The sequence below is a fragment of the Aptenodytes patagonicus genome, chromosome 12 (genome assembly GCF_965638725.1).
Source record: "Aptenodytes patagonicus chromosome 12, bAptPat1.pri.cur, whole genome shotgun sequence".
NCBI classification, from domain to species: Eukaryota; Metazoa; Chordata; class Aves; order Sphenisciformes; family Spheniscidae; genus Aptenodytes; species Aptenodytes patagonicus.
Window position 1 is genome coordinate 6,247,279 of NC_134960.1, and position 14,659 is coordinate 6,261,937.

A 14,659-nucleotide genomic window follows, 5' to 3' on the forward strand; every position below is an offset into this window, starting at 1 on the left:
AAGCACATTAAAGCAGTATTTTCTTTTAAATGAGCAAAAGAAAACCCTGGGTAAATGCAAATTATTTTCTTAGTGGAAGACAAGATGACTTCTTGCAGTCTCGCCTATTTTTCTGGCAAACAGGACAGTCCAAAACAAGTGCAATTTCCAGGAGAGGAAGCTTAAATCTCCTGCAGTAAAACATTCCACTGCTGTTTTCAGCAGTTCTTTGAAACAACTGCTGCGGACGCCAAAAAAAGAGCCAGTGTGTTCCTGTGGGCTTAACGCATCGCAAGTTAATTTTTCAAGAAAAGACTTGCAGATCTTCCGTTTTGCCATCTCTGCCTATTTTGTATCAGGCAGCAACTGGCAACTCTCCTATCTCCTCGCTTGACACCCCAGTTATCTATCAGGTAACCCCTCACACTGCATCATGGCTGGTGGCCCTCAGCTCTCCCCGCTCTCCTGAGATCGTATCAGGAGAGGGTTACTTATTTATTTGTATTTCCCATCACACGCAGGCTGGCCTGCTCTGCTCCATCTGTTTGAGAATAATTAGTTGCAAGGCATAAATTGAAAGCTCTAACACTAAAGTGTACCGTGAGCCAGTAAAAGTTTCTTCAGTGGAGAATCAAGCATTCTCACTGTTTCTGTGGTGACTTACACAGCATACACTTACCCATCTGTCTCCTGTCTCCAAGAGAAGCTGAGGTCAGCTTTCTCAGTGGGAAATTATCTGGATTGCTTTGAGTACACAATAGTGTTTTCAGAAACCTCTTTTCTCGGTCCATTTCTCTTCTCAATAATATCTGTTTGTTTCAATATTTAATCATTCCCTTCCTTTCCTGACAGACTAAAAAATCATTCCAAGTTTGACTCAGATCGTCTTATTAGCACGGTGCAAGTGAAGAGAATACCTGCTAGGTTTGTGCTGGATCCTTGGCACATAAGCCAAACCCAAGAGCAACGTCAGCTCGGCTGGCAGGGGTAGGTACCAGGCTTTTACCTCTCTCCCAAGAAAAGAAACAAAGGAGGCTCAGGTGGTGCAAACCTTTGTGTTAGTCACTGCAGCAAGCAGATGGACTCAAGCATGCGATCTCCTTGCATGAATGACTTCGGGTTGTATTTCTATCCTGTGGAGAGCAGTTAGCTACTTCAGCCGATACGAATGTCTCCCCAGAAGAGTAATAGTTTAAAAAAAAAAATGGAACAACAAAACCTGATGATATATTTCTGAAGGTTGCCTGGCTTCAGAAGCCTGAGGCTAACGGTGGAGCTGACAGAATTGTATACAAGCAAATAAATTATCAGCTGAAAGCATATGTTTTCTTTTAATCCACAGAATGCTATGCAGAGTTAAGCTTTGCACAGTTATGCCTCATCTGCATGGTTTACTACAGCAATTTATGGAGTGTCTTTGACTTCACATTAAGACTGACCCTCCATGTGCTTAACTTTACACACCGGAGTTATTTCATGGAAATTAATGTGACCAATGGTCACATTCTGACACAGAAGTAATTGCAAGTTGCTGCATTATTGAAACGTCACAAAATTGAAAGAATCTTCCGTCTTGCTATTGAAAACTCAATCTAGTTTAAAAAAATCAGGCCGGGAGCAATATAAAATATTCTATTTCCTTTAGGATTCTATCAAAACAGTAGATTTCTTCTCTGGCTGGGAAGCTCCAAGAGAATATTCTATTTTTCTGTCCCTATACCCAGCAAATTGTTAGTTTGCTGCCAATTAACACAATGGTTGTTCAAATGTCTCCATTTGCACAAGGAGACCTATTAGTTTTTGAAATGGCAGAACCCCACTCTTCTGACAACTTATTTCAAATAACCACATGCACAGCAGAGCTTACATACATTTACATATATTTACTTAAATATACATCTATATGTATGCATGCATGCATGCATACACACATATATAGACAGCATTAGAAAGTCTAATCTTCCTTCCATTTCTAAGGGTCAGTGCCTAGGTCCAAGACACAGCCTGGGCGTGCAGAGACACGGCCCTTATCAGCATGCTTGCTGAGAATGTGCTACAGATCTCGTGTCTCCCATAGGTGTTCTTGCCCCTTGATCGTCAGTTAGGAAGGAGGCAGCTGGACTGGATTCTCCTCAATAGCATCTGCTAAGTTTGGGAAAGTGAAGAGACCCATTATCACTTATCTGAACAGCAGGCTTAGGTGAGAACATCTATGCACCATACGCCGTGTTAGTCTCCTGAACATCGCTTTCATTTCTGGCATTCGGTCCCCTCAGCTGCTGCAAAGCCAGGATGTTTCTTTGACGCATCAGCAGTGTTGTGATTGGTTTGAGCTTAAAATAGGCCCTGGGAATTAGTGGTATGAAATCACAAAAACTGCAGCTCTCTAAAGTGGGAAACAAATGGATCTTTTTGAATCAACATCTTTAATTGCTTATGTTTCTGTTCTTTTCTTTTCTGGTGTTATTCCAAAGAAAATAGTGGATCAAGTTTGAAGTTATTTTCCTCTTCCTCATGTGCTGATGAAGTATCATGGGAGATGTATCTTAAAGGAGGCTGCCACACAGCAGCTGAGTCCCAGCTTTGGGCAATGTATGCATTTAACAGTCCTCATCCTTCCAGGTAAGAGTCTCTGGTATTGTGCAAATTGAAGAAGAGAGTGAACAGGGAAAGGCCAAATCAAAGGCAGGGGTGAAAAGGAAAGGAACAGATGGAAAAGGACTGATCTGATGTGCCTGTATTAAAAACACCAACAACTAATAAATACACTGGTCAAATGCTGAGCTCAGATATACAAAGTCAGTTGTATAACCTTCATAAGTCATGCTATTTTTAAAAAAATGTTTAGCTCAGACTGCTGAGCCTTATCTAACAAAATGGTTTTCATTTTATATCATTTTCTCAGGTTCTCCTGGAAGGTTGCAATAAGTTTATTTATCAAAAAACTGGGACAGCTCCTCTGGGAATAAAACAGTCATAGTCCTATCATCTACTGAAACTTCAGAATGTGCACATACTCTCTTGCATCTCCACTGAACTAAAAAGCCTGGCTGTCTGCACAGTTTGCTGAAGCCTTGGATCCCAAGTTCCAGTCCAGAGAAAATTTTTACAGCTGAGTTGCATAATATCCTGACAAACTGTTTATAATGGAAGCACTGACAGATCCTTAACTGTATGGTTACAAGTTCTTCTTTTCTTCTCATTTCTGTTCAAATACTAATATGAATGAATGGCTTGGGGAAGAGGGTGATGCAATAAAATGGAATATAACTGTATTTTTCAGGGGGTTTCATGAATATTTTTAAGGCAAAAATCAAGATATAGAAAAGTGAATCCAAAGAAACTGTCTAAGATTTTGGATTGTAATTTAAATACTTTTTTTTTTTTAAACAAGAAACAAAACTGTTATAACAGGAATAATCTAAAGAAGAGAAAACCAGAAGGGAGTGGTTTATACAGAGCATGACTTGCTAAGGAATTAACTTAGCATTACGTTATGTTTTCATAAAAAAGACATTTCAAACCATAACAGCAGCTGCTAATACGGTTCATTTATCACATAAATGATGTCATCCATTGGGTTTTACAAAACATCTTTCCAAGTAGTGACATCTTCCTCTCCCCCTCAGTCACTGCATCCAAAGCCCAGGGAAGCCACACTTTTTCAGCAGACTTCAAAGGACTTGGAGTTCAGATCTACGAGCACAGCGTGACCTCCACAGAAGGATAACTGAGACCTGGAGCAGGTCCAGCATGGTGGGCTGAGGGGTTGGAGCTGTCTGAGCCCTTGCCACCTCACACGTTCCCTCCACAGTTCCTCATGCCTCCCTTGACTCTCATCAAGCCAGCAAACCCACCTCTGCAAATCTGCCCTTCTCTCTTCATAGTCCTTCTCTGCAGTCATGTTTGCTCTCTAGCTGGCACTTGACTCCCACATCCATCCTTTCCCTTGGGGCAGCCACAGCAGCCTTAGCTCATCTCCAGGACCTCACTGCTCTCTGCACCCCCTGCCCTGGGGAGGCCAGTCGGCATCACCACGTCACCACTGATACAAACACAACCCCCCCGATCTCACACAAGTCGTGGGCGAGTGGAAATTTCCCCATTTTTGGCTCTGCCGCAAAGACTTGCCAAGAAGCACAGGGTAATCCACAGATACTTCCATGACTTGTGTGAGGATGGGATTTGATGGTCACAGAGCTGCCATGCAGGACACACCAGCCCCAGCCCCTGCCTCCTCCCCTCACGCTGCTCAACAGCCTTACTTGCACTCATGAGTTTGCCCCACATCTTAGCGGACTTTAAGTCCTCAAGATAGGTTCTTCTCGTCTTCCCCCTGATTTTAAGGGGGACATCCCCAACTGCACACAAACACACATGAACGCACCTGAGCATGCGGGTACATGCAGCACCCACTCTCACCTTTCCTGGTGCACACATGGTCCCGTCCAGCGGAGGCCCTTTCTTTGTTTTGCAGAAGTAGGGGTTCTCGGGGTGGCTACACCACAGCTGCTTACAGGGATCAAACGTACGGAACTGAAACACAAGGAAAATCAGAGCGGACGATGCTTTGAGAGAGCTCCCGCTGGAAACTGCAATAGAAGCTGCAGCACCGTGGGGTTTTTCCTTTCCTAGCTGTAAAATGCCAGCTGTTATCACTGATTCCCGAGGAACACCGTAATGTCTGTGGATTGAGCATACCTGAGCTTTCATGAAGTGAGATCCCACCGGCATTTGACAGAATAAGGTTGGGCAAAAATAGTTTTACACTAGTGACCAAAGGCAGACTGGGCAAGGGGGAAAACCAGTTCCCCCAGACGGTAAGACACACACTGCCTTTTCTTACAGTTTCTCCAAATGATGCTGCTTCATTTGGCAAACAAAACAAAAAATACTTGAGTACTCATGGGAGAGAGAAACCAGCTGCGCAGACTATAGCTCAGCTGTTGCAATCACCTTCTTAGGAGGATGCGAATTTGAGCTCAGGACCCTGATCCAATCGGCATTTTACCTACAATGCAAGAGCTTGTCTAGGAGAGGATGAGAACTACCCACCACACAACGTACTAAAACATGATGTCTGGACATGCTTTTGGCTATTCTGAACAGAAGAATAGAAAGCCTCCGTCTCCCAGGCTCTGGAGAGTGGCTGTAAGAAAAGACACTCTTTGGCTGGGACATTCTTCCAAGGCATCATCAGTGGGAATTGTCTCAAGACACAATACTACAGCTGATGCTTTAAAGGTTCTCATCCATTATCTAGGGACGCCACTCGGCACACATATTCCTGCAGATGGGAATCAAAGCAGAAATGTTATGTGCTAGCAGCTGCCACACCAGCTGAAAACATCTCTTTCCATTTAATATTTTGCCCTGCTTGAGGAGCTGGAGGTGGGAGGCACAGCCCTGCTGCAGAAAACTCTGCTTTCTGAGGTCAATCCACTGAGAACTGCACTAATCTTGCCTTGCTTTAAATTTAGAGTTTGTCCCTTGTTTTCCTGGTACAAGAGAGCCAGCCATGTCATCAAGAGTCCTTGCAAGTTGCTCTACTCGCTGTCACACTTATTTTCTCATGCTAGGCATCAAAATGCATCACCGTTTCCGTAAAATTGGATCATAAAAGTGTACCGCCACATGTTAGCACTAGAAGATGTGCCACCAAATCCATCTCCTTCACATCTGGGTGGGATTTTTGTAGCAAAATAACTAGCTGCCAGCAATAGGAGGCTCAATAAAGCAGCAAGCTTGTTTCCTTGAAGTCTACAGCTATTTATGAAACTACAGAATAATTATTTCTGTAACCCCAGTTTAAAAAAAAAAAAAAAAAAGACAGAGATACTTACAATAACATATTTGTCAACTTTCAGTTGTTATTCCTTGCTCACAGCTAAGTGGGCACAACATCTTTCCTCATGGGCTTCAATACACTGGCCCTATTAAGGGCATTTCAGAGACACTTACAACACTCCTGGATGAGAAATAGCAGAAGCCAAACTTAAGTACTCACAGCTGTGCACATCATGTAGCCCAAACCAAAATCAAAACGGCACTGCTCATTCATGGAGTAGTGAATTCCTGGCAGCTGTGGAAGGGAAGGCCAGTCATGTTCGAAGGGATCATCACGCAGACAATCATAGGAACTGCAACAGGCAAAAATTACAGTAACAGATGGGGCTGTGAGACTTGCACAGTGTTTGTGGTTTCAGTGCCTTTTTGATCCAAACAAAACAGAGCCTACAATTTCTCAGACGCTGGTTGTGAGGAGCAGCTAATATTGCAATTACACTCACATTAACTTTATCATGTTGTATCCACCTTTAATGGATTCTCTATATTTTTTTCTGAAGCCCTTCCATTGTAATTTCCATTTAGCTTGCAGGTAAATTCCTATCAGTCTCCAGGCTCCTGATGTGAAAGGAATCAAAGGAAGAACCCACATGAGACCAAGAAGAAAAGAAAGTTTAATTAATTTTCCATTTGTGGAATTTCTTGCTGCCTGCAATTGTCTTTCAAGTGAAGTTTTAGAAGCAGAAGTGAGGGTAACCATACGGGATTACCACTAAGCTTGCAGTTTTCCTGTGCCCTTGCTGAGGAGCAGCAACTCATTTACAAGCATGTGTACTTTCCTTCCTGCATTAAATGCTCAGGTTTGTTCCCTCCCTCTTTCTCCCAATAGCTCTCAGCTCCATCCATAATTTGTACAAAGTTTCCTTTCTGTGTGATGAATATGGGAGTTTCTCCTCTCGTCGTAAATCGTGAGGACAGCCTGTAACGTACTAGAATCATGTTTGACTAAGTCACGTGGAGAACAGAGGACTGATGCTAACCACTGAATGGTTAACATGGTATAATCATTGGTTAATTTACAAGACCGACGTGACCAACAGTATCTCCGAAAAGTCTCCAAGTTATTTAACAGACATGAGGACACCATACACGAGTCTATTCTGGCAATCATTCAGGTTGCCTTGAAGATACCAATAGTTGAAAGCGGAATTTTGAGTTTAGATTTACTTCAAAGCAAACCATTGTTCTGCTTTGTTATAGGATATTTAAAAATAGCTGTATTTAAAAGAATGTAAAGCAGCCCTCTAGGCCAGATGATTTTTATTGAATGGTTAAAGCTCTAAAGGATCTTGCTAACTGAAACAATCACACTTCTCTCACAACATTTTTATTCCTTATTGCCATACCTAAGATATCTAAGATAATAAAAATATTGGTAAAAAGACTAACTCATGTTTACTTCATGTATTTTGCTGCATTTTTTTTCCTACTTATTTTCAGGTTTTGCTGGGTATCCTTGTAGTTTCCCCATATTTTTCCACTCAATTTGCATGTAACAACAAGGTAAAGATCTTTTCTATGAGGAGCAAAACCATGGTCATAAACATCAGTTTGTCAGGGAACTCCAGCGCAGGGTCAGGTTCAAAGGGAAGGCAGGGGACATGGATGAAGTTGTTACAAGGACTGGAGAATAAAACGGCTTTTGCATTTAGGGTACTTAAAGGAAAAGTGACAACTAAAGAATTAATTCTAGAACCACACCTTCTCTTTAGATATCTATTAAAGTCAAAAAAAGCCCTGAGCACTTAAAGGGCAGAATTTCCCCTGTAGGCAGCACCGTCTTATCATTGACAGGTATCACAAGCAACAAATGGCCCTTGAAGCCAGATTTGGTATCTGTAGGATAGACACCACGCTGCTGGGTAGTATAGGCACTCCTCCAGCTAGAGGTTACATTAGGGAGGGAGGAAAGTTAGCAATGAGTTAGTAATAGTGTCTTCTCATAACCCCTGAGAAGACAGCATATATACTATCAATATTCAGAAAATGAACAGACGTAAATGAAATGAGAACAATTTAAAATGGACTGAAATCAAACTAATTGAGAACTTGCATTATTATTTGCAACTGATGGGAAAGCATCTCATTCCCAATAGGATGGGGGGGATTCTTTGTTTGTTTTATTCAACCCCATTTGCGTAACTAACAAAAGGAGAAAGCACAAATGCTAGATGCAGAATTGTTCTTACGTGCTTCCTAATCAAAGGAGAGAGGCTGCTTAACAGCTACTCACTGGAGGTATCGATTCAGCTCTTGCTGGCTGCAACGAGACCAGTGGAAACGATGAAACGCGGCTTGCACAAGGGGGGCCATGATGCTTCCCAGGCGGACTTCATCCCCACATCTGTTCCCTTGGCCATCGTGCTCCATGCCTAAACTGCCCCACACAGGAGAGAGCCAGCACAGTTACATCGCAGGTGAACTCTTGAGTGCCCAAGTGCTTTCACATCCCAAATGACACCAGTGGTTGATTGCAACAAGGTTCTCAAGTCCCATGACCCTTGTCCACATGAGCAAAGTCATGAGAAATAAGACAGGGTGAGACTGAAGCTAAAGAGATAGTCTGTAGTAGCTCCCACATAGAAGCACTGACACTTGAGAGTACTTTCATGTGATTAGCTTAATCCACTTTCAAAACAGACTAAAAATGCCTTCCTTGGACTTCTGTGCACATCCACATTTGTGAATAACTACGGCTAAATGAATCCATTTCTGGATTAAGCATCTAGTCCACCCTCCAAGAGTATTAACAGAAGTTTATTCATACTCCAATCTGGAACTATTCAGGAGTTTATCTAACTTTTTAAAAATCACACCTTAGCTTAATTTGAAGTAATCTGCAATTGTAGACAAGTCCTTTGCATGGAAAAAAAAAAAGATGCTAAAAAACACTGAAAGCTAGTTTAGACTAGCTGCTGCTATTGCCCAGTAGCAATTCCACATCGTTTAAATGTGAAACAGCCTGGAAAGTGTTGGGTGCTTTCTAGAAAATTACCCCAAGTTACAGATATTTTAAGATTTCTTTTTGGCTTTATTATGAATATATTTTCTCCTTCCTGTTAGGAAGGAGATCTGTTAGGATCTTATATTGCATTTTTTTCTATGAGCACTATTTGACTAACATGGGCGATATCTATCCATAACTTCAACCAAATTAACAGATTGGGGCTGAATGTGATTTCAGGGATTACACACATTCTTCAGTGATATCTCTTTTAAAGCTCACTGTGTATTCTTTCCAATCTTAATTCAAAAATTCTGGAATCAAATACCATCTGGGTATCAATTCTATGTCCCTGTCTAATTAAGATATGTTTACAGTGAGATTCAATAAACTTTGGCAATTTTTTGTTTAAAGCCCTTAACAATTCTGATACAACAAAGAGAAAAGGGCCTGCAGGCTTTCTTACGGAAAACAGAATAGATGGAAACTGTTCAGAAAAAGCCTTCTGGGAACTGTTGTTCTACCAAAGAGAAAATGGGAAATCAGCAGGTGTTCTCTGCAAACAGGGAAACTAAAATGCTCTGGGAGAAACCAAAGCTCTGACAACTGCTGCCCAGTCATTGGTTCTAATCACATCAGTAAGTAAAATGATTGCATTTTTTATATGAAATATATAGAACGGTTGTAACCTCAGTACTTGGCACCTTGTTTCTATACAGTATTGTATCCTTTACCAGCAGTAACATATACAGATGATGTGCTTATTTAATATGGATTGTTTTCAAGAATCATGTATTCCACTGACTCAATGAATTCATATTTCATCATTATGAGTACTTTACATTTCCACCAGGAGACTATAACGCATCATTCAATCTACTCTCACAGCAGCCCTGGAAGGTATTTTGGTATTAGTTCCTTTTTCCATTTGAAAATACCAAAATGTAAAGCTAATTTAAGACTATAAGGAAAGCCTTGACAGAGCTGAGATCTGAAGCCAGGGCTAACCCTGAATATTGTTTCTTAACATAAACTGCATCTTTCCAATGTTATGGATATTTGTCAGTACCAAAGACATTATAAGGTAGGACATGGGATGTCCAGTTTTACTCACACATGTCCAGTTTCATGAGCCACCACAAATGCAGATGAAAAACCATCTTCATGGTTGAGAGTGCAGCTTCGAACAGGATGACACATTCCAGTGACTGGAGCGTAGCCTGTAAGAAATACCCCGTGTTCCAGAAAATGAACAAGTATGAAAAGGCAATGTGGTGAGAAGCTCTAGGACAAACATCTATCTTCTGTTGTGACACAAATATTGAAGTGGTCCTCTCAAGAGAACTCTGTCCCCGAACATTTAATAATGTGCGCCCCCATCTACGAAATAGATGAAAGCAGCCTGTTGAACAAATCAAAACTCTATTCCTGGTTCACCAAGAAAACTGTTGTTATCTCTGGGACCATCCTGCAATTGCCTTCTCCAAGTACATGAGGCAACAGGGGAAAAGGACACCACACGCTGCTGTGTTACAGCTCACGAGGAGCTCGGTGCAGTTCCAGCCCCCAGGGAACGCGTGAGCAAAGCCCCAGCCCTGTGCTGACAGCAGATCTGGCCAACCCAAAAGGAACAGGAAAGCTCTGAGATTTATCCCCTCCAGTGAACAAACCTGATCTCACAGGAGGCAGAGCCTTGAAAAAAGGAAAAAGTGGACAGCGCTTGGCCCTGCTGTTCCACACCTCTGTAACAATATTTCTTGGCAATCCTGCTGGAACATGCCAACAGCTTTGGAGACCTTTTAAACATAAAATCTGTTCTTTAATCTTTGGGCATTTTCAGGACTGTTTACACAGGGATCCCATTTGCTTGGCTTCAGCAAGAGCAAAGAAATGATCCAATAAATAATCCCACCAGTAAGAAAGGATAAAATAATAAGTGAAAGTTACAACTGCAGAGCTCTTGGGGAAAGAAAACGTTGACCAAAACTAAGCAAAAGATACACAATTAATTTGCATAACTAGCCTTGCTAAGTGATAAACACAAATGCTACTCAGAAGTCTTCACATTTACAAAACAAAACATGATGAACATCTTACCTTGCATGCCAGATGGACCAAAATCCTGCCTTGTGAGAAAGATAGCATGGTCGTGATATTCTGCATGCCCAGTGTCAGGTTTCTGTTGCAAGTAGGCCCAGCGACACACATTTTCCAGACTTTGCGAAGGGTTCCCAATCTCTATCAGACTCATAGACTGCATATGTGTAGGAAAAAGAGACACCAATAGTTATTTATTAAAAGCGTCGCAATTTTTTTTCCAACTTGTTCAGGCACTTGAACAAACATTCCATGTCCATTAAACGTCTGTTCTTAATAAAGAGACAATTACATTTCAGAAACAAATTTTACTGGATCAAGAAAGTAAGAAAATAGCTAAAGTTCACAGTTAGATTACATGCAATTTCCATGACACATTCATGAGGTCTAACACATAACAAAAGAAAAAAAAAAAAGGGGGGGGTATTTAATAACAAAACTGATATTTTATTGTGCAGTGTGTATCATTATTTCTATGCCACCCTGGCACCAGCTTGCACCATCACTTCCAGTCTGGATACAGAGTTTCCAGCAGAGCCCGTGCCCCTCTTGGAACTGCAGCGGCTGTTGGCCAGCGCAGGCTAACCCAGCGTGGGGAAAGGTAATGCCTAATGGCCAAGGGAAGCAAATGGCAACAACAGCAGACGGCCAGCACCCAGCCCTGGTTCACTTTTGCCATGAAACCGAGCTGTCGGGGCTGTTTTGTCAGACCTTTGAACACTACTGGATGCTCTGGAAGTGTAAAAACTAAGTATAATTTTTTCAGCTGTATTTGAATCATTACGTTCAGAAATGGACTTTACCAATGACTGCCTTTTAAAGTGCATGTTCTTTATCCCATTCCACATCTGAAAATCGTTCTGAAGGTAGCACACGTAACTTCCCACTCTGGTACGCCATTCTCCCTATAAACCGCACATTGCACGGGTGGTGCGCTGACATGGCTTAGCCAACTTAAATGAGCTAATGTGTGCTAGGTGCAGTGCAAAGGACCATTCTCTTGAATGAGAAAGGTATCTTAAAATCCAACTACTACATTTGCCTTTTTTCAAAACAGTACTTTCTTAAGAATTCCCAGCTAATTCTGCTTAGTATTGTGCATTGCCAAGACTTAAGAAAGCTTATTGTATGTGGGATGCTATAAAATGTATGACTAATTGACCCATCCCAGGCCTTCCAGGATTTGTAAGAACTACATATGTGAACCCTGGCTTTTCATTTGCAAAAATTAAATTACCATGACAACACTGTAATCATAACACAAACCACTACAATTTAGATGCTATACTGTACTGTAAGCATTTGTCATTCCAAAATACTTAATGTAGAGCAAAACCTAGCCTGGGCCAAAAGTAAGAGAGAAGTAATATAGTTCGTGTTTAAATACAGATGTATTTGACGTGTCCTCTAATTGAGTGCATGATGGAGTACACAGAGTGTTGACTACATGAAAAAGAAAATCCTCAAAGGGTTGTGGAAGAACAACCTGGAATTGATAAAAGAAAAGTCTGCCAAACTGAGGTCTGATTTTGGCAAAACTGGGATATTACAATTCTGCAAATGTTCAGAAAAACAAATTAATAAACCAAATAGAGGCACAGTTTGGATTCTGATACCACTGTGGAATGAAAAAGTTGTAATATAATCCCACGCTGGATCATACTGCTTCCAGCCATAATTCCCTTGGAAAATTGAACTAATAACTGTATTAAAATGGTGGGACAGTTGAGGTGCCTTTATTGCATCTTCATATATTTATAAGAGCAGACTTAAACAAACTTCGAGTGACTATTACAGAGTAAAATCCTGGCTCTTCAAGCAAAAAACCTATTCATTTAAACAAGGTTTGACCATTGTTGAGGTCTTTAATAACATCCATCACTGGTAAAACAAAAACAAACAAGCAAACAAACAAAAAACCTATCTATCTACATCATCTCCACCTTGTTCTCATTTCTCCAAAGCTTCACAAAAGAAATCAATCCCTTCAAGGAGCTCAGTGAGAAATCTTACTGCAAGACTCAAAAAGCAAAGAATGCTGTAAAATGAAGTTGAAAAATCTCAAGTCATGTATCGTTTGCTAATAGTTCGTTGTCTCATAATGACCTCCTTCTGTACATTCTACCAAATGAAAATCATCACATCTTATAAGATGCATCGATCAGAAAACAAACAAAAAATACGCACTATCAACATGTGCTTTGTTTAAGGGTATCCAAATATTTGCAAAGAAATCTCTGCATGATCAGCAACCAAGCACAGAATATAAAAAAAGCAATAAATTCTAAATAACCACTGGTTTATAGCTCTCTTCTGTCATATGTCACCTCTTCCCTATCCCCTAAACTGAAACCTTTGCAGCGGACCCCAGCACAAAAGCAAAAGACTAGTCTCTGAATGAACTAACACAGCAGCTTGCAGCACTTCTCTGATGAACATCGAGTCTGCCAGAGACCAGATCAGTCTGCTGCAGCACACCCAGCAGCTCCCACGGTTCGGGCACTGCATTGGCATCTGGCATGAGTGGACAACTGTTTTCACTGTATATCGAAGTCCACTCTGAGAGCAAACCCACTGGTTCAGTCCAAGAGCATCTCAATGCTTATTTATCAAAACAGTGACTTTAGAGTTTGTCTTCAAGCAAACAAAAGGAGAACCAACTGGTTGATGAGGAGCATTGTGGGGTTTTTTGCATCCAACACAACGGGGAAAGTGAAGAAAATCCCTTCGGCGTAAGAGGGGAAACTGAGAACACACAAGTCTATAAAACATGTTTCAGCTGATGGCCTGACTTCTTTGCCAATGACACAATTTTACATCAAAAATGTAGCACGTAAAATTGAGTCTTACTGCTCTTTAAGTTGGGAAACGATGCATCCAGTAGGAAGTCAATTATTTTAAGTGTCCATGTGCTACAGATAGAAATAGCAAGTCGAGGTCCTGTGTCAGTGAGAAGGACTTCCAAAGAGTAAGAGGAAAAACTCAGTCTACCTACTGAGTACTCAAAGTCCACTGAGCACTCAAATCATCTGGTCACTAATCCCTTGTCTTTCTTCACTGTAATGTAGCAGCCTGAAAAGAGAAACCCACTTGATTCCTAGCAAATTTTCACCCGAATTCCCACTTTCTGCAATTTGTCAAGGACTTCCAAATCAGAAAGGCTCCAACAGTACCAACAGTGAATACTGCATGGCCAGGGAACCACCGATCTGGGGTCTGCATAGCAAATTGCTATGCAATTGCACTGGTTCAGACCAAAGAGCTATGTAAGCCACGGTCCTCTCCTGATAGTAGGCAATGGGATGCCCAGGGGAGGGAATTAGAGGAGTGCAAGTATAGTGTAGTATTTGCCTCCAAATAACCTCCAAGGCTCCAGTGGTCTTTGGATCAGAGATTTCCTGAGCCAGACATATCTTTATATTGCATTTTTATTCACTTTTTCAGCTGCCTTGCCTTTAAAGATAAATGCTGCTGTCCTGCAAGAAAGGAGCTTAGGAAATCATGGGACCAGGCACAGCTTGTTACTAGACAGGGCAGATGTAATATGTTTTGGAAGGATGTTGTCCAAAAATTTACTCTTGCAGAGATATCAGATAACACTTGATAATATTTTCTGTTGGAAGTCAGTGGGGAGCTTTCATCAGACTCGGAAAAGCCCTGCCCCTTATTAAATGGACAAAGCGAAAGGAGAAAGAGGAAAAGAGATGAACTGTGTACAGTAATAAGTAAAGGTAAAATCCCTCTTTGTCAGACTTCAAACAGAGAAAGTTTGGGGGCTAGCAGGCTGCATAT

General features: G+C 41.3%; 1 protein-coding gene across 5 annotated transcripts in view; it reads right to left on the reverse strand.

Moving 5' to 3' along the window:
* Positions 1–14,659, reverse strand: part of ADAMTS2 (ADAM metallopeptidase with thrombospondin type 1 motif 2) — a 266,308-nt gene that overhangs the window by 24,352 nt on the left and 227,297 nt on the right. For all 5 annotated transcript variants that reach the window (XM_076350335.1, XM_076350339.1, XM_076350338.1 and 2 more), the window contains 5 exons: positions 10,868–11,024; positions 9,885–9,990; positions 8,060–8,203; positions 5,987–6,119; positions 4,402–4,515 (listed from right to left, as the gene is read on the reverse strand). In XM_076350335.1, coding sequence (XP_076206450.1) covers positions 4,402–4,515; positions 5,987–6,119; positions 8,060–8,203; positions 9,885–9,990; positions 10,868–11,024 — 654 coding nt within the window. The remainder of the gene's footprint in view (positions 1–4,401; positions 4,516–5,986; positions 6,120–8,059; positions 8,204–9,884; positions 9,991–10,867; positions 11,025–14,659) is intronic.